We start from the raw sequence: 20,315 nt of genomic DNA, 5'->3' as shown, positions 1-20,315 counted from the left end.
AGCCTTGACTGGGGAGTGGTGACGCAGTCTTGCTGGGAGCCATAAAGCTGGCAAAGGCCTTGGAGAGTGTTCCCCTGCCTGCGCTGAACATGCTGCCTGATCTCCACGCCTCCCCTGCTACTTGGCCCTCAGAACTGCGCCTTCTGCCACTAGCGCTGTCAGATGGGAAGTTTACCATCACTTTTTCCACCAGGGCCCTGTGGTATTGCATCACTCTCGAACCCCTTTCCTCTTCGAGAATGAGAGTGGAAAGGTTCTCCTTATACCGGGGGTCGAGAAGGGTGTACACCCAGTAATCCATAGTGGCCAGAATGCATCTAACGCGAAGGTCACGAGAAAGGCAGCCTAACATGAAGTCAGCCATGTGTGCCAGGGTGCCAGTACACAAGACATGGCTGTCCTCACTAGGAAGATCACTTTCAGGATCCTCCTCCTCGTCCACAGGCCATACATGCTGAACAGATGGGAGGCAAGCAGCATGGGTACTCTCTGCAGTGGGCCAAGCTGTCTTTTTCCCCTCCTCCTCCAGCTCCTCCCCCTCCTCCTCCTCCAAAATGCGCTGAGATATAGACATGAGGGTGCTCTGACTATCAAGCGGCATACTCTCTTCCCCCATCTCCTGTTCCGACTGCAAAGCGTCAGCCTTTATGCTTTGCAGCGAACTTCTCAGCAGGCAGAGCAGAGGAATGGTGACGCTAATGATTGCAGCATCGCCGCTCACCATCTGGGTAGACTCCTCAAAGTTTCTGAGGACCTGGCAGATGTTTGCCATCCAGGCCCACTCCTCCATAAAGAATTGCTCTACGCTGCTCATATAGCCTGGCCAACATTTGGAGCATAGAATTCCATTGTGTGGGCACGTCGCACAGCAGCCGGTGCTCTGGCAGATTAAACCGATGTTGCAGGGTCTGCAGGGTGGCAGTGTCCGTGGTGGACTTGCGGAAATGTGCGCAGACGGGGCGCACCTTGCCGAGCAGGTCTGACAAGTGCGGGTAGTTTTTCAGAAACTGCTGAACCACCAGATTAAAGACATGGGCCAGGCATGGCACTTGTGTGAGGCTGCCGAACTGCAGAGCCGCCACCAGGTTACGGCCGTTGTCACACACAACCATGCCCGGTTGGAGGCTCAGCGGCGAAAGCCAGAGGTCGGTCTGCTCAGTCAGACGCTGCAACAGCTCGAGGGCCATGTTCCTCGTCACCTAGGCTGAGTAGTTTCAGCACGGCCTGCTGACGCTTGCCCACCACTGTGCTGCCGCGCCTCGCCACACCGACAGCTGGTGACGTTCTGCTCACATTTCTTAGTTGAGAGGTAGAGGTTGCGTAGGAGGAGGAGGAGGGTTTAGAGGAGGTGGCATAGACCGCCGCAGATACCAGAACCGAGGAAGGACCCACTATTCTGGGTGTGGGTAGAACGTATGCGGTCCCAGGCTTTGCCTCGGTCCCAGCCTCCTCCAAATTCACACAATGTGCTGTCAGGGAGATATAGTGGCCCTGCCCGCCAGTACTTGTCCACTTGTCCACGTGTCCGTGGTTAAGTGGACCTTCCCAGTAACCGCGTTGGTGAGGGCACGATTGATGTTACGGGAGACGTGCTGGTGTAGGGCTGGGACGGCACACTGGGAAAAGTAGTGGCGACTGGGGACCGAGTAGCCTGGGACCGCCACCACCATCATGTTTTTGAAAGCCTCCATTTCCACAAGCCTGTACGGAAGCATCTCCAGGCTGATCAATTTGGCAATGTGCACGTTTAATGCTTGAGCGTGCAGGTGCGTGGTGGCGTATTTGCGCTTGCGCTAGCGACAGCTGGACGCTGCGCTGACATTGCTGGATGGGGCCGAGGACAGCGGAGGTGAGGGTGTGGGTGCAAGCCGCGAGGCGCTCGCGCCTGTGTCCTGAGAGGGGGATTGGATCTGAATGGCAGGTTGGGGCACAGAGGGAGAGGCAGTGGTGCGACCCAGAGGCGGTAAACGGCTTTCGTCCCACCTTGTGGGGTGCTTGGCCATCATATGCCTGCGCATGCTGGTGGTGGTGAGGTACTGGTGGCTCCCCGGCTGATCTTGGCGAGACACAGGTTGCACACCACTGTTCGTCGGTTGTCCGCGCTCTCACTGAAAAACATCCACACCTTTGAAGACCTAGGCCTCTGCACGGTGGCTTGGTGCGAGGGGGTGCTTTGGGAAACAGTTGGGGGAGTCTTCGCTCTGGCCCTGCCTCTACCCCTGCCCACCCCACTGCCTCTTCCAACCTGTCCTGCTGCTGCACTTGCCTCCCCTTCTGAAGACCTGTCCTCAGTTGGCTTAGCGAACCAGGTGGGGTCAGTCACCTCATCGTCCAGCGGTTCTTCCTCCGTATCCTCTGTTCGCTCCTCCCTCGGACTTACTGCCCTTACTACTACCTCACAGATAGACAACTGTGTCTTATCATAATCGACCTCCTCACCCACTGAAAGCTCTTGAGACAGTTGCCGGAAGTCCCCAGCCTCATCACCCGGTTCCCGGGAGCTTTCCAAAGGTTGGGCATCAGTCACGACAAACTCCTCAGGTAGGAGAGGAACCATTTTTTTCCAATCAAGGCAGGGGCCCGAGAACAGTTCCTGGGAGTCTGCCTGCTCATCAGAATGTGTCATTTTCATGGAGTGAGGAGGCTGGGAGGAAGGAGGAGCAGCAGCGAGAGGATTCAGAGTTGCAGCTGTGGACGGCGTAGAAGACTGGGTGGTCGATACATTGCTGGATGCATTTTCTGCTATCCACGACAGGACCTGCTCACACTGCTCATTTTGTAATAAAGGTCTACCACGTGGACCCAAAAATTGTGATATGAAGCTGGGGACCCCAGAAACTTGCCTGTCTCCTAATCCCGCAGCAGCCGGCTTCAATTCACCTGGACCAGGAACTCGGCCTGTGCCCACACCCTCACTTGGACCTCCGTGTCCTCACATGCGTCCACGTCCTCTAGGCCTACCCCTACCCCTCAGCATGGTGTATTTCAAATACAGCAGACTCAGAGCGGTGTAAAAAATTAGGCAATTATTGGCCTGCGCTTGGAGTCTGACAGCGGTAATGTAACACACACTGTAGGCCGAAAAAATTATACGCTTGCCTGCAGAAAGGCCTAGCTGGCTAATAGTGAGCCACTACAACTCCCAGCAGCCACGCAGTAAACTGCACATGGTCACAGGCAGCCCTAAGGAGGATTTTTTTTCAGATGTTTTTGAAAAAACCAGCAGCCTAGATAGTCTGTATATGTCTTTCCCTCTATCAGCGGCTGTGGCCGTACGCTGTGCGTGAAGTTGACGGGACGCACAGAGCGGTGTAAAAAAGTAGGCAATTATTGGCCTGCACTTGGGGGCTGACAGCAGATATGTAACGCACACTGTAGGCCGAAAAATTATACGCTAGGCTGCAGAAAGGCCTAGCTGGCTAATAGTGAGCCACTACAACTCCCAGCAGCCACACAGTAAACTGCACACGGTCACAGGTAGCCCTAAGGAGGATTTTTTTCTGATGTTTTTGAAAAAAACAGCAGCCTAGATAGCGTGTATATGTCTTTCCCTCTATCAGGGGCTGTGGCCGTACGCTGTACATGAAGTTGATGGGACGCACAGAGCGGTGTAAAAAATTAGGTAATTATTGGCCTGCACTTGGAGTGTCACAGCGGTTATTTAACGCACACTCTAGGCCGAAAAAATTATACAGTAGGCTGCAGAAAGGCCTACCTGGCTAATAGTGAGCCACTACAACTCCCAGTAGCTACAACAGTAATGCACACGGTCACAGGTAGCGCTAAGCAGGAGCTTTTTCGGACTACTTGTTGACAGGATTCTACACTACCACTGTCCCTGCCTGACCAGCACTGCGCCTATACTCTGTATAATTGGCTGCAGACTGAGAACGCAATAGTTTGCACAGCCCAAGATGAAAAATAAATTGGTGCAAAACTGCTCCCAGCAGCCACAACAGTAATGCACATGGTCAGAGGTAGCCCTAAGAAGGACCGGTGGGGTACTTGTTGACAGGATTCTACACTACCACTGTCCCTGCCTCACCAGTACTGCCCCTATACTCTGTATAATTGGCTGCAGACTGAGAACGCTATAGCCTGCACAGCCCAAGATGAAAAATAAATTGGTGCAAAACTGCTCCCAGCAGCCACAACAGTAATGCACACGGTAAGATGTGGCCCTAAGAAGGACTGTTGGGGTTCTTGAAGACGCTGACAGTAGCCTAACACTCTCCCTATAGCAGGAACAGCACTCTCCCTAATCTCTGCCAGTGTGTGTCTGTGGCGAGCCACAGGCGGGCCCAGTTTATATACTCGGGTGGCACCTGATCTCCCCAGCCACTCACTGCAGGGGGGTGGGATAGGGCTGGCACGTCACAGGAGGAAGTTGTAATGCCTTCCCTGCATGTCTATTGGCCAGAAAATGGCGCAAAACATGCAGGGAAGGAAATGCAATTGACTCGAGTACCGCGTGGTGCTCGTCTCGAGTAACGAGCATCTCGAGTACCCTAATGCTCGAGCGAGCATCAAGCTCGGACGAGTGCGCTCGCTCATTTCTAGTAATGATACTTTTTATGTATATTATGCTTATGCATGTAGAAATGTGTAGAAATTAAGGGGAAATTGTATTTTTTATAATTTCAATAAAAATGAACTGATTTGAAAAGAAGGGAAAATAAGGATCTACATGTGAGTGATACACACTTGTGTAAGTTTTGAGTTAGGCATAGACAGTACAAGTCCATGGAATCATTTCATCTGGTTGGGCTTTTCCCATAGTGGATACTGTTGCATCTGGAATTAGGAGGCCTCAGTCTATTCTGCTTCTTGAAGAAAGTTCCGGTTTCAAGTTTTCTCAGTAATTACTAGATTCATCCCGTTGATCAGATATTAGGTCCATTTGTTCTAGTTTTGTCCTTTGATTTAAAAAAAAGTGTTCTGCATAGAAAAGAAAAAACAATTACATAAACAAAATATGACAATACAACAAGAACATGTTCTAGGTACATCAGAGTCTACAGTAAAAGGATTATTGTCTTGAGGGGGGTGGGTGTTTTTTTCCCATCTCTCAAATTTCCCTATTTTTCAATTTCTGATGAGCTGCAACTTCCTTGGTGATATCACCAAACTCCATTACCCACCCTGCCCAGCTGCTGGATCATTCACTGCAGATCCACAAATATAGCAATCACTAACATGACTTGTACAAATATTGCAAATAAAAACTTGACATTTAAAAGCATTATGATAATCTGATTACAATATACTAAAATGCTGTAAAATGAGTTATTACAATGTACAAGTGCCAGAGGTTAAAGATTCAGGGTACATGAAGTCCACAGCTTTCATTGGACCCTACAGGATAATTTGTACCAGATTGTTTATATATACTGTATGTGTGCGCATACATATTTTATTCGTACATATATTTATAACACACGATATAGTGTATAATACTAATTATATATACACTACCGTTCAAAAGTTTGGGGTCACATTGAAATGTCCTTATTTTTGAAGGAAAAGCACTGTACTTTTCAATGAAGATAACTTTAAACTAGTCCTAACTTTAAACAAATGCACTCTATACATTGCTAATGTGGTAAATGACTATTCTAGCTGCAAATGTCTGTTTTTTTGTGCAAAATCTACAAAGGTGAATAGAGGCCCATTTCCAGCAACTATCACTCCAGTGTTCTAATGGTACAATGTGTTTGCTCATTGGCTCAGAAGGCTAATTGATGATTAGAAAACCCTTGTGCAATCATGTTCACACATCTGAAAACAGTCTAGCTCGTTACAGAAGCTACAAAACTGACCTTCCTGTGAGCAGATTGAGTTTCTGGAGCATCACATTTGTGGGGTCAATTAAACGCTCAAAATGGCCAGAAAAAGAGAACTTTCATCTGAAACTCGACAGTCTATTCTTGTTCTTAGAAATGAAGGCTATTCCATGCGAGAAATTGCTAAGAAATTGAAGATTTCCTACAACGGTGTGTACTACTCCCTTCAGAGGACAGCACAAACAGGCTCTATCCAGAGTAGAAAAAGAAGTGGGAGGCCGCGTTGCACAACTAAGCAAGAAGATAAGCACATTAGAGTTTCTAGTTTGAGAAACAGACGCCTCACAGGTACCCAACTGGCATCTTCATTAAATAGTACCCGCAAAACACCAGTGTCAACATCTACAGTGAAGAGGCGGCTGCGGGATTTTGGGCTTCAGGGCAGAGTGGCAAAGAAAAAGCCATATCTGAGACTGGCCAATAAAAGAAAAAGATTAAGATGGGCAAAAAAACACAGACATTGGACAGAGGAAGACTGGAAAAAAGTGTTGTGGACGGATGAATCCAAGTTTGAGGTGTTTGGATCACAAAGAAGAACGTTTGTGAGACGCAGAACACATGAAAAGATGCTGGAAGAATGCCTGACGCCATCTGTTAAGCATGGTGGAGGTAATGTGATGGTCTGGGGTTGCTTTGGTGCTGGTAAGGTGGGAGATTTGTACAGGGTAAAAGGGATTCTGAATAAGGAAGGCTATCACTCCATTTTGCAACGCCATGCCATACCCAGTGGACAGCGCTTGATTGGAACCAATTTCATCCTACAACAGGACAATGACCCTAAACACACCTCCAAATTGTGCAAGAACTATTTACAGCAGAAGCAGGCAGCTGGTATTCTATCGGTAATGGAGTGGCCAGCGCAGTCACCAGATCTGAACCCCATTGAGCTGTTGTGGGAGCAGCTTGACCGTATGGTACGCCAGAAGTGCCCATCCAACCAATCCAACTTGTGGGAGATGCTTCTAGAAGCGTGGGGTGCAATTTCTCAAGCTTACCTCAACAAATTAACAGCTAGAATGTCAAAGGTGTGCAATGCTGTAATTGCTGCAAAAGGAGGATTCTTTGACGAAAGCAAAGTTTGATGTAAAAACAATGTTATTTCAAATACAAATCATTACTTCTAACCTTGTCAATGTCTTGACTCTATTTTCTATTCATTTCACAACGCATGGTGGTGAATAAGTGTGACTTTTCATGGAAAACACAAAATTGTTTGGGTGACCCCAAACTTTTGAACGGTAGTGTATATATATATGTATGTGTATATGTATGTATATGTATATATATATGTATAAATAATGTAGTGGCAAGGAGGTTCACTTGCCTCTGGATCACCGAGCTCTCAGACTCAGAAATGGGGACCACACCTGTACAAAGGCTCCATGAACAGCAATTTCTTTTTCTGGCGCACACCACCGTTTATTCACAGTACAGCAAACGTATTCACAGCTAAAACAGCTTGTACAGCATACTGTAGCACAGTTCATATGCAATTAAGTCCCGGGATCTTTCATTGAATGGCCAAGCGCTGCCTGTGATTGGCTGAGCGCTCAGCCAATCAGATACAGCCCTTTCAGCAGATGGGGATTTTAAATCCCTGCCTGTTGAAAGAGACTCAGAGCAGTGACGGGACCCAAGCTGCTAGAGGCGTCTAAGCCCCGGCAGCAGCAGAGGTGAGTATTTATTTATTTATCTTTTTCACACCAGATAGGAATGATTTTCAGGGAAGGGCTTATATTTAATGCCCTTCCCTTAAAATCAATGCAGGGGTGCTGGCATCGCGATTGTCTGCCACAGCTGTCACAGGGAATTCTTTACTCCCTGCGGGGAATCCCCTTGTCACTGAACATTGTGATAGTGCTGTCACAGTGTTTAGTGACAAGGCGACTCCCCGTGGGGCATATTTACACACACCAAGGACCTTCACAGTGCATGGATTTAGAAAATGAATAATAAATACCAGCTGTACCTATATAAATTATATACAGAAGATACCCAGGTTATACCAGCATGCTCCATATAACAAAACCATAGTTTTCAGGGATGCAATTAGTCATATGAGTTAGAATTTAGCATTTTCACAGGTTTCCTATGTTTATTTTTAAAAGTAAATGGCATCAGGAACTTACCTCAATCCTCAAGTTTCCAGTGTTTACTCCCAAGTAGTTCTTTGCCTCACATACATATATTCCTGGTTCGTTTGGAACAATTAAGGATGATGCCCCCAATTCAATAATTTGATCTGACCTATAATAAAACATTTATGGGATTGATTTTTGAAGCATCAGTCACAATTAGTGGTTTTCAAAAGTATGCATGATGTTCAAGTGTTGGGGTATATTCACATATTGTGGTTGTAATATTAGTTGTGATTTTCTGAAAATGGCTAAAAAAACATAATATGACTGTGATGTGTAAATAGAACCTTGTGTTATTGACTAGGAATTAGGAAAGAGTAGTAATCAGAAAGTTCTTATGGGGGAGACTAGAGGAGGATACATGAAGTAATTCAAAATTAGTACAAGATTGCGTTCTGTCCACTCCGCATTAATGTTGTACATTAGTCGTATACACCCATATAGACCTCTACTACACAACCACATGCCATACAGTTGCATAAGTCACCCAGTGAAAAAATGTATTCCCCATGATACACATTTTTGTGTGGCCTCTCATCTGTTGAAATGGCATAGTCACCCATGCTTTTCAATACAATGAGGAGAAAGGTGTGCTGCCTAAAGACGTGGTGATGGCAAATTCAATAAAAGAGTTTAAGAGAGGCCTGGGTGCCTTACTTGAGCAATACAAAACTAAATGTTACAGTTACTGATTGCTTCAGAAAGGTTGTTTATCCGGGGATTATTCCGATTGCCAGATTGGAGTCAGGAAGGATTTTTTTTTATGCTTAGGGTGGCTTCACATGAGCGTGTTTTTGTGCGTACATAAAGACGAATCACTGAGGCAGGAGGATCAATAAAGAAAATGGAATATATTCACTGGAATGATCCCTTAAAATTTAACTTTTATTTAATTAATTAATTAAAATATGGTGTCCCATACACATAACGAGAAAGACAAGACAACATAAAGAAGGATATGGATTGCTGGTTATGTGCCTCTGTGGATGTGCAGGCAACTTGATTTATCAATCAACCAGATCCAAATATCACTAAGAAAATACTGGCAGTTTAGAGAAGCCAGATTCCAAACTTCTAAGGGTTAGGAAAAGTCCATTTACAAGTTTCGTATTTATAGAGATACAGGTATACTAGCGAAATACTGGCAGTTTAGAATTGCCAGCCTATAGACTCCTAAGGGTAAAGCGAGTCTGTTAGTAAGTTTCGTATTCTAGAGATTCTGGTTCAAATTCAGGTTCAACGCGTTTCTGTCAGTTGTATGACTCATCAGGAACCAATTATTTATGCGGTAAGTACTGGATATTACTATGAACAAAGTAGTGCAATAAGAATATACGTGTTGTTTTTCTCAAAATTATTTGTCGCACTAACCCCAAAGAAAATATAATGAACTAGCAATAGGATGCTGATGTATCCTTCCCTTTAAGCTACAATAGGAGATGAGGCCTGGAGTTAGACACACTTTAGATAAAGGTAGTGGTCTAATCCTATGAGGTAAGAGCCCCAAAGAGTACACTAATTCCTTCAGTACTCTACAGAGAACTCTCCGCACTAAGACCTAATAAAAGTCAAAAAAATCTCCTATAAATCTCTGCCTAACTCTATAGAAATAGCCTCAAAAAAGATTGAAAGAATCTAGATACTCCAATGTGAGCATAAGGCAAAGGATAAGAGGTCTGTTCTAGAGATAATAGCACTAATAGAGAAAGATAGTAACCCTATTAAAATGCTAGGAGCAAAAGCCACTTAGAGAGGTAGAGATATAAAGTGTAGCAGTATCTCTAGCCCTGATGGTGGACTAGAGATGAATAGGTGCGTACATAAGTGTGCACCCATGTACGTGCAAAAACACGCGTGAATGCAGGTCCATGCATTGCCTTCAATAGAGTAACGGCTGCTGCCGGCAGCTGCATTCAAGGCAATGGTCTGCTTGGCACCCCTGAATTGTTTTTCAGGAAAGGGCTTTACATGTAAGCCCTTTCCCGAAAAGACTGAATTTTTAGTGTAAAAAAAAAAATGCATGCATTGTCTTGAATGGAGCCGCAGCTGCTGCCGGTGGCTCCATTGAAGACAGTGGTCTACCGGAACCTCGTAATTGTTTTTCAGGAAAGGGCTTTAAATATAAGCCCTTCCCTAAAAAACAACAATTTTAGTGTTAAAAAAAACAGAAAAGCCTTACCTGTCCGCCTCTACTGTGTACCCGCAAGAATGAATTAATGAATGGGTGAGTGAGTGCTGCCTCTGATTGGCTGATTGCTGGGACCAATCAGAGGCAGCTCTCAGCTGTAACTTAATAGCTGAGAGCTGCCTCTGATTGGTCACAGTGCTCAGCCAATCAGAAGCAGCCCATTCAGCAGCCGGGGATTTTAAATCCCCGCCTGCTGAATTCTCCTCAGAGCAGTCCAGGAGAAGAGCCAGCTGGACTCGGCTGAGCCCCGGCAGCTGATGAAAGGTGAGTATAGATTTTATTTTATTTTTATCACCATCTTTTCTTGTTGTTTTTAGGGAAGGGCTTATATTTAAAGCCCTTCCCTGAAAAACAATTACTGGGTGCCGGGCAGCTTGATCCTCTGCGGTAGGGAATTGTTTATTCCCTGCAGGGATGAAGAACACATTTTTTTTACACTAAAATTCTTGTTTTCAGGGTAAGGCTTATATTTAAAGCCCTTCCCTGAAAAATTATTACGGGGTTCCGGCAGACCATTGTCTTCATCGCTTATCCACGACCAAAATATAAACCAATATCATTAACTCCTTAAGGACCAAGCTGTTTTGTACCTTAAAGGGGTTCTGTCAATACAATCTATATTTTTTTTCCAATAAATCTGCCCTGCCAGCACAGCCGGTTGTAAATAACACATACAAAATGTTTTTTTCAGAAGTAGTACTTACCTAGGCTCCATTTTTACCTCCATGCTCTGTTTACATGTTCAGCCCCTTCTGCTAGAAGGTCATCTCCCAGCACCCCTTGCTGTGCTGACCCCTTCCTCCCTCACAAAGCTACTTCTGCCCATCCAGTGCAGTGAATAGAGCTGTGCAGTCCTGCCTGCAGTCTACCAAAATCTGATAGTGTTTCTCCCTGCCTCTGTCCCTGAACACCCAACATTTCCCAAGAGCTTCCAGATCTTCCTTGCAATCTCACAGCAGCCACTCACAGCAGTCTCTCAAAGTAGTTACTCACAATAATCACTCAGGATAGCCCCTCACGGTAGCGCCTCACTGTAGCCCCTCACTGTAGTCACTCCACATGGTAACAGGAATATTCCCCAAGCAATGTACTGTATGAGTGTATGTATATATAAATATCAAGATGCATATACATATAAATATATATACACTCATATAATTTGTAATATATATATATATATATATATATATATATATATATATATATATATATATATATATATATATATATATGACTAGCTGATATACCCGGCTTTGCCCGAGTTAATTTGGTACTGGTGTTTATCTGGTGTTCACACGGAAAATCTTATGAAGTCGTGGTTACTTTAGAGATACCGGAAAAACATATGTTCACCATTTTGCATGGTTCTTTGCCTTATCCAGGAAACACCACAGGGAGGTAACGATGCGACGTTTCCTTTATATAAAATGACATCAGGAAGTGAGAGAATTAGATTCCATACGTAAAACTTGGACGCTAATTCTTTTGCACTTAGAATTGAATAATCAAGTTGGGACCCATTAACTTTTCCTATTTATGACATAATCAATGCCCGTGCCAAAATTCAAGTTTCTATGACATCGGGAAGTGAGAGAATTAGATTTCGTACGTAAAATGTGGACGCTAATTCTTTTGTGCTTAGAATTGAACAATCAAGTTGGGACCCATTAACTTTTGCTATTTATGACATAATCAATGCCCGTTCCAAATTTCATGTTTCTATGACACCAAGAAGTGAGAGAATTAGATTCCGTACGTAAAATTTGGACACTAGTTCTTTTGCGCTTCAAAATTTACTTGCCCTAATCTTACAAAAGGAGAATCTCTTGCTCTAAAAAATCTTGAAAACAATAAGGCAATAATCATAAAAGCTGCCGATAAAGGCGGGAATATTGTTATAATGGATCGGGAACAATACGTAGGCATGTGCCAACGTCTGTTGAGTGATACATCTACTTACGGCATGTTGTCCCACGACCCGACAGACAGCTTTTCACGTGACTTACAAAAAATATTTAAAAAAGCCCTAGAGCTGGGATGCATAGACAACACTGAATATCAATTTCTGTATCCCAAAAAACCGACTACAGCTACTTTTTACACACTTCCTAAAGTGCATAAGGGCCTCAACCCACTCAGGGGACGGCCGATCGTCTCAGGGGTTGACAACCTTACCCAGAACTTGAGCACATACGTTGACAGGATACTGAGACCCTTTGTATCATCTTTACGATCATTTGTCCAGGACGCTATGGACGTCCTACGCATCCTAGATGGCCTTACTGTTAATCCAGACACAATTATGGCCTCATTGGACATTGAATCGTTGTATAGCTCCATCCCCCACCAAGGTGGTCTTAAGGCGACGGAGTTCTTTCTGAATCAAAGAGGACCTTTATACAATATGCATAACAAATGTGTCCTGGAATTCCTTGAATTTATCCTAAACCACAATTTTTTCCTGTTCGAAGCCAAGTACTTCCACCAGCTCAGGGGCACCGCGATGGGGACTCCTTGTGCCCCATCGTATGCCAACCTGTACCTGGGCTGGTGGGAGGAACGGATCTTCAACAGTGATAACATTATGGGGTCAGATAACATCTCATTGTGGATACGTTATATTGACGATGTGCTCCTGTTCTGGAATGGCGATCGGTCGTCCCTTGAGGTATTCATTGATCATCTAAACCATAATGATCTGAATCTTCGGATTACTTCGGAAATTAATACCACTACGCTGTCCTTTCTGGATCTTCAAATTAAAAAAGATCCATCGGGACAGATAACATCCTCTCTTTTCCGTAAGTCCACGGCGACAAACAGCCTACTTACCTGGGACAGTTTCCATCCTGCACCATTAAAACGTGGCATACCAAAAGGTCAGTTTCTGCGACTCCGACGCAATTGTTCGGATAATTCGAGTTTTGAAATGGAAAGTAAAAAATTGTATGATCGCTTTAAAAATTGCAATTATCCCAAAAAGGTCATCGACCAAGCATTTATCTTTGCATCATCTCAAGAAAGGACTACTCTCCTTCAACCTAAGATCCGTTCCTTGGACAATAAAGCCAGAATTATTGGCACTTACGATACTTGCTCGATACAAATAAGGAATATCCTCAACTACTATTGGGATATCCTGAAACGCGACAAAGACCTTAATGATTTTCTTCCCGAAAGACCATCTATAACATTCCGCCGTGGCCATAATTTAAAAGACCATCTAGTGAAAAGTCACCTCCCTCCCGATGAAAGGCAAATTACTTGGCTTGGTTCCAGCAAGCCCCAAGGTAGCTTTCCATGCCAGGGCTGCCTCGCTTGCCCTTTTATTCTGCGCGGTAATACTTTTAAGTCATCATCTACTAATACAGTTTACTCATGCAGAGACTTTATTAACTGTCGAACACAAAACATAGTCTATCTTGCCACATGTTCTTGCCCCATGAACTATGTGGGCAAGACAATTCGACAGTTTCGTCGCAGAATTCTCGATCACCTAGGGAACATCAGACGCCATGAGTCGACCCCCCTAGCAGACCATATGTGGAAATTCCACAATGGTGATACAAAACAACTGAAATTTCAAGGGATTGAAATTATCAGGACTCATGGGCGTCGCGGTGATACGGACAAAAAACTCCTATGCAAAGAGGCAGCATGGATTTTTCGACTGAATACAGTTAATCCTAGTGGCTTAAATGAGAATTTGTGTTTCAACTGCTTTTTGTAATCCCTCTATAGCCAATCTTTCTTCTTTTTGATCATACAGCCGGCATCTATCAGTCATTGGCTCTATTATGAGAATACCAATATTTTTGATTTTATCACGCATTTAGAGTGCTGTTTTACAAAGGAATTCAAAAATCAGCCCATTGTTACGTTATGTGATTCTTCCTTGTCATAGCGCTAAGTGAGCAATATCTAAGACGCTACGTTCATCGGTTGTTCTTCAAACCATCTAATTATCAGATTTATGCAGTATATGCATGACTCTTTCTACATTACGTAGCCTTAAAATAACCATTACCGATACACAGTACTTGTATATATATGTATATATTTAAATAAACTTCTTTCTGTGTCTTATAACTAACAACCAATAAATCCTCACTAAACGCATTCTGTATATTCTATGCTGTAGCATCTAATTAATCTGCACTATATACATCCCAGTCTCACTCATGTGTCTTCTGGGCAGTGCAGATCACATGACCGCTATTGCCATGGCAATCTACATTGCTTATAATAAGCTATTTCTTTGAATGAAGCAGATCATGTGACACAACAGAACGTCAGGACGTACCACATCACATGACTGACGTGATGACGTCACAGCGCTGCGCGCGCGTGCGCAATAGCGGCTCACCGGTAGCGATCTTTCTAAAGTAAAATTTAAAGATCCATGTGCACATACGGGCGATCAGACTATGAGGGAGGCTGCTGCAACATTTGTCCTCACTAATACACCCAGTTTGAGCCAAACAGCAGATTATAAACGGACTTCTTTTACCTGTTTTCCCTTAGATCAGTGGAATCGTCCTAACCCCTCCCACTATAACATCTGATTGGCTGATTTTCCACACCAACCCCCTTTAGGGGAGGGCTTCTTGGTATATCAGTAGCAGCACTCTGGGCTCACAAACATAATGCCTGAGCTCACCATCAGAGCTCCAGGCTCTACCACTTTTGTTATTTTATCTGAATGTGTGTGTGTTGGATGCAGGTCTCATATCTAGGCAGCAAAGACACCGCTCTGCTTATGCTACTATGCGCTGCCTAGAGACCTTGATAGAATGAAAGGGATCTGAAAAAAGCTCTATGTAGCCTAGAACTCTATTTCTTTTTTGATAGACTAGTCCCAGGCTACTATATATCTATAGAGTTTATTATATGAACAAGTTGCAGACCGCTATTATTTCGCTATTTAGCGACCTTGTTCAAAGATTATTGGATGATGAACTAAGTATGGGTCTTGAATAATCCCCTACTTTCTAGTTCTGATCCCATTTCAATTCTTTGAGGTTAGTTGATGTGCAGTATTTCTCTATAAATCAGTATATCTCCTGCACATCTCCTAACTAGCCTGCATGACCACACCAACAAAAATCTGACAGATTATATAACCCTCTATGTCCCAAAACACGATTGTGGCACTTTCTCAAAATCTGGCAGAAAGTAATTAACCCTTCGTGTCCCAAAACACGATTGTGGCACTTTCTCTTAACTCTTTGTGTCCCAAAACAAGATTGTGGCACTTTCTCAAAATTTGACAGAAAGTATTTAACCCTTCGTGTCTCAAAACACGATTGTGGTACTTTCTCTCTCTTTCTCTTGAGTTTTCAACTCAACGAACCTGTCATATCGTATGGCATAACTCATACAATTGCTCCTGATGAACTACCAACAATCCTAGTAGGGAAACGCGTTGAGCAGTAATTATTCTTGAGCAGTAATCACCCTTTCACATAAAGAGAGGTCATCCATTCTTCTCTCGAGTTATATGAGTTGTATATTGAGCTATACTTATACTAAAGAGAGCTTACCGTTCTTTCCAAATGATATGGACTGATACTACTCTGAGCTAAATACTTGAGATACTTTTATGGTTTCCTCAAATCATATTATTGGCTAAGTAACTATCAAATCCTGTGATCATCAACCTATCCGAATGTGACCACTTTGTTACAGACGGTCGCTACACTGATGCGTGACACTCTTCTTATAGTTTATAGGTACTGGGGCCCCACTTTAGTGACCATTGGATTAATTAATCGCAAGTGACGACTAAACCAGTGCGATCTCCATAGGTTTTTTGAGCAATTTTGCTCCAGTACCAAAGTGTTCTTAGACTTATATCTGATACCCGTAATTCTACTCATTAAATTACGGACTATCTGATGCATCACTAGCGACTCTTCAGTCTCGTCTTTACCATAGCCTAGGTGGGGTGATTCTAATAACTCCATTTACCCACCTTTCTGTAATATTCTCTGTCTTTATGTTTGTCTTGTTCTTAGCCCAAGTCATTATTTTATGTTAGTCTTGAATAAAAGTTATATTTTAGTCTGTCTGTCACTGTGAAGGGCTCCAATTTGATTTAGTCAGACAAAGCTCTGCCCCTGTGGTTCCCCCCTTCTTTTGCGCTAGAATTGAATAATCGAGTTGGGACCCATTAAATTTTCCTATTTATGACATATTCAATGCTTATGGCAAATTTCATGTTTCTATGACATTGGGAAGTGAGAGATTTAGATTATGTACGTTAAATTTCGACACTAATTCTGTTTTGCTAGAATTAAATAATCGAGTTGGGACCCATTAGCTTTTCCTATTTATGACATAATCAATGCTCGTGCCAAATTTCCCGTTTCTATGACACCGAAAAGTGAAAAAATTACATTCCGTGCGTAAAATTTCGACGCCAATTCTTTTGCGCTAGAATTGAATAATCGAGTTGGGACCCATTAGCTTTTCCTATTTATGACATAATCAATGCTCGTGCCAAATTTCCCGTTTCTATGACACCGGAAAGTGAGAAAATTACATTCCGCAAGTAAAATTTGGACGCTAATTCTTTTGCGCATAGAATTGAATAATCGAGTTGGGACCCATTAGCTTTTCCTATTTATGACATAATCAATGCTCGTGTCAAATTTCCCGTTTCTATGACACCGGAAAGTGAGAAAATTACATTCCGCACGTAAAATTTCGACGCTAATTCTTTTGTGCATAGAATTGAATAATCGAGTTGGGACCCATTAGCTTTTCCTATTTATGACATAATCAATGCTCGTGCCAAATTTCCCGTTTCTATGACACCGGAAAGTGAGAAAATTACATTCCGCACGTAAAATTTGGACGCTAAATTCTTTTGCGCAAAGAATTGAATAATCGAGTTGGGACCCATTAGCTTTTCCTACTTATGACATAATCAATGCTCGTGTCAAATTTCACGTTTCTATGACACCGGAAAGTGAGAAAATTACATTCCACACGTAAAATTTGGACGCTAAAACTTTTGCGCATAGAATTGAATAATCGAGTTGGGACCCATTCGCTTTTCCTATTTATGACATAATCAATGCTCGTGCCAAATTTCACGTTTCTATGACACCGGAAAGTGAGAAAATTACATTCCGCACGTAAAATTTGGACGCTAATTCTTTTGTGCATAGAATTGAATAATCGAATTGGGACCCATTAGCTTTTCCTTTTTATGACATAATCAATGATCCTGCCAAATTTCATATTTCTATGACATTGGGAAGTGAGAGATTTAGATTATGTACGTAAAATTTTGACGCCAATTCTTTTGCGCATAGAATTGAATAATCGAATTGGGACCCATTAACTTTTCCAATTTATGACATAATCAATGCTCGTGCCAAATTTCACGTTTCTATGACATTGGGAAGTGAGTGATTTAGATTATGTACGTTAAATTTCGACGCCAATTCTTTTGCGCTAGAATTGAATAATCGAGTTGGGACCCAATTTCTTTTCCTATTTTGGAGATAATCTATGCTTGCGCCAAATTTCACGTTTATATGACACCAGAAAGTGAAAAAATTACATTCCGTATGTAAAATTTGGACGCTAATTCTTTTGCGCATAGAATTAAATAATGGAGTTGGGACCCATAAGCTTTTCTTATTTATGACATATTCAATGCTCATGCCAAATTTCCCGTTTCTATGACACCGGAAAGTGAGAAAATTACATTCCGCACGTAAAATTTGGACGCTAATTCTTTTGCGCTAGAATTGAATAATGGAGTTGGGACCCATTAGCTTTTCCTATTTATGACATAATCAATGCTCGTGCCAAATTTCACATTTCTATGACACCGGAAAGTGAAAAAATTACATTACGCACGTAAAATTTGGACGCTAATTCTTTTGCGCATAGAATTGAATAATGGAGTTGGGACCCATTAGCTTTCCCTACTTATGACATAATCAATGCTCGTGCCAAATTTCCCGTTTCTATGACACCGGAAAGTGAGAAAATTACATTCCGCACGTAAAATTTGGACGCTAATTCTTTTGTGCGTAGAATTGAATAATCGAGTTGGGACCCATTAGCTTTTCCTATTTATGACATAATCAATGCTCGTGCCAAATTTTCCGTTTCTATGACACCGGAAAGTGAGAAAGTTAGATTCCGTACGTAAAATTTGGACGCTAATTCTTTTGCGCATAGAATTGAATAATCGAGTTGGGACCCATTAGCTTTTCCTATTTATGACATAATCAATGCTCGTGCCAAATTTTCTGTTTCTATGACACCGGAAAGTGAAAAAATTACATTCCGCACGTAAAATTTTGACGCCAATTCTTTTGCGCTAGAATTGAATAATGGAGTTGGGACCCATTAGCTTTTCCTATTTATGACATAATCAATGCTCGTGCCAAATTTCCCGTTTCTATGACACCGGAAAGTGAGAAAATTACATTCCGCACGTAAAATTTGGACGCTAAATTCTTTTGCGCATAGAATTGAATAATCGAGTTGGGACCCATTAGCTTTCCCTATTTATGACATAATCAATGCTCGTGCCAAATTTCACGTTTCTATGACATTGGGAAGTGAGTGATTTAGATTATGTACGTTAAATTTTGATGCCAATTCTTTTGCGCTAGAATTGAATAATCGAGTTGGGACCCAATTTCTTTTCCTATTTTGGAGATAATCTATGCTTGCGCCAAATTTCATGTTTCTACGACATTGGGAAGTTGAAGAACTTTTGGCGAGTCAGTCAGTCAGTCAGTCAGTGAGTGAGTCAGTGAGGGCTTTCAGCTTTATATATATAGATATATATATATTATATATATAGATATATATATATATAGATATATATATATATATATATATATATATATATATATATATAGATATATAGATATATATATATATATACACACACATACATACATACATACACACACACACTGCTTAGGATATGTACGTTCCACGATAGTGAGCGTACATGCGCTTACACCCGTGTGCGGCTGCCCTCAGAGGTACAAATAAGTGCACAAAAGTGTGTGCAACTGCACTCACATCTGTGTAAAGCTGGTCTTATTGATTGTATGTATGTATGTATGTATGTCCTGTTGTACCCCCTCTAGCTTGGATACAAGACGTGATACGGGGGGCATGGATGCTCTTGTACCCTGTTTTACCCCTTTAGCTTGGATACAAGATGTGATACAGGCATGCGCCCGCACAGTTGATCGGTCAGGGTCCTGAGCAATGAACCCCTGCCGATCAACTATTGATGACCTATCCTGATGATAGGTCTACTATAGTATTTCAGTGGAAAACCCCTTTAAGGTTGTTTCTCATGTCACTACCAGGTGTCTTCTCCATCACTAGGAAATTAATGTAAAATCTCAGGCCTACTCTGGATTTGCCCTTTTATATTGACCACCATATAGCTCTTTGGGCTCACACCAGACACAGATGGACATCAAAGGAGATGAGCTAGAGATGAGCGAACGTACTCGGATAGGCACTACTCGTCCGAGTAATGTGCCTTATCCGAGTACCGCTGTACTCGTGCAGAAAGATTCGGGACGCGCTGCGGAGCAGGGAGCTGCAGGGGAGAGCGGGGAGGAACGGAGGGGAGATCTTTCTCTCCTTCTCTCCCGGCCGCTCTGCCCCGCTCCCCGCTGCGACTCACCTGTCAGCAGCGGAGCGCCCTGAATCTTTCAGCACGAGTACAGCGGTACTCGGATAAGGCACATTACTCGGACGAGTAGTGCCTATCCGAGTACGTTCGCTCATCTCTAGAGATGACACATGCTTTGTTATTAATCTTTATTATAAAACGGAAGTTAGTGACAGTGTATATGATTAATGTTGAAGCATTGTTACAAATCTTGACTTTCAATAAATAACTTTTAAACATAAAACTGCAAACCGTGAGACTCTTCCGAACTGGCTTCCCACTGAACTCCTTACTTTATCTTCTTCACAATGCAAACATCTGCCATAATCAACTATGCTTTTCCATAGAGTGGAAGATAAGGTACGCTGATGTTTTTTGGCATGGCAGATGCTAAATGGATTCTCTTCTGGCATCAGTCAGTGAAATGAGCCATTATGGGGCTTTCCTGGCATAAAAACACAGAACATAGGACA

At 42.9% G+C, this 20,315-nt stretch overlaps 1 protein-coding gene across 1 annotated transcript in view; it reads right to left on the bottom strand.

Moving 5' to 3' along the window:
- Positions 1-4,457: 4,457 nt before the first annotated feature.
- LOC136625297 (nectin-3-like protein) overlaps positions 4,458-20,315 on the bottom strand; it is a 76,918-nt gene continuing 61,060 nt past the window's right edge. The window contains exons 6-7 of the mRNA XM_066599385.1: positions 7,973-8,090; positions 4,458-4,938 (exon numbers count right to left, since the gene is read on the bottom strand). Coding sequence (XP_066455482.1) covers positions 4,924-4,938; positions 7,973-8,090 — 133 coding nt within the window. The 3' untranslated portion in view covers positions 4,458-4,923. The remainder of the gene's footprint in view (positions 4,939-7,972; positions 8,091-20,315) is intronic.

This window comes from Eleutherodactylus coqui, chromosome 4, assembly GCF_035609145.1.
Source record: "Eleutherodactylus coqui strain aEleCoq1 chromosome 4, aEleCoq1.hap1, whole genome shotgun sequence".
Lineage (NCBI taxonomy): Eukaryota > Metazoa > Chordata > Amphibia > Anura > Eleutherodactylidae > Eleutherodactylus > Eleutherodactylus coqui.
This window is presented reverse-complemented; position numbering and strand designations above follow the sequence as displayed.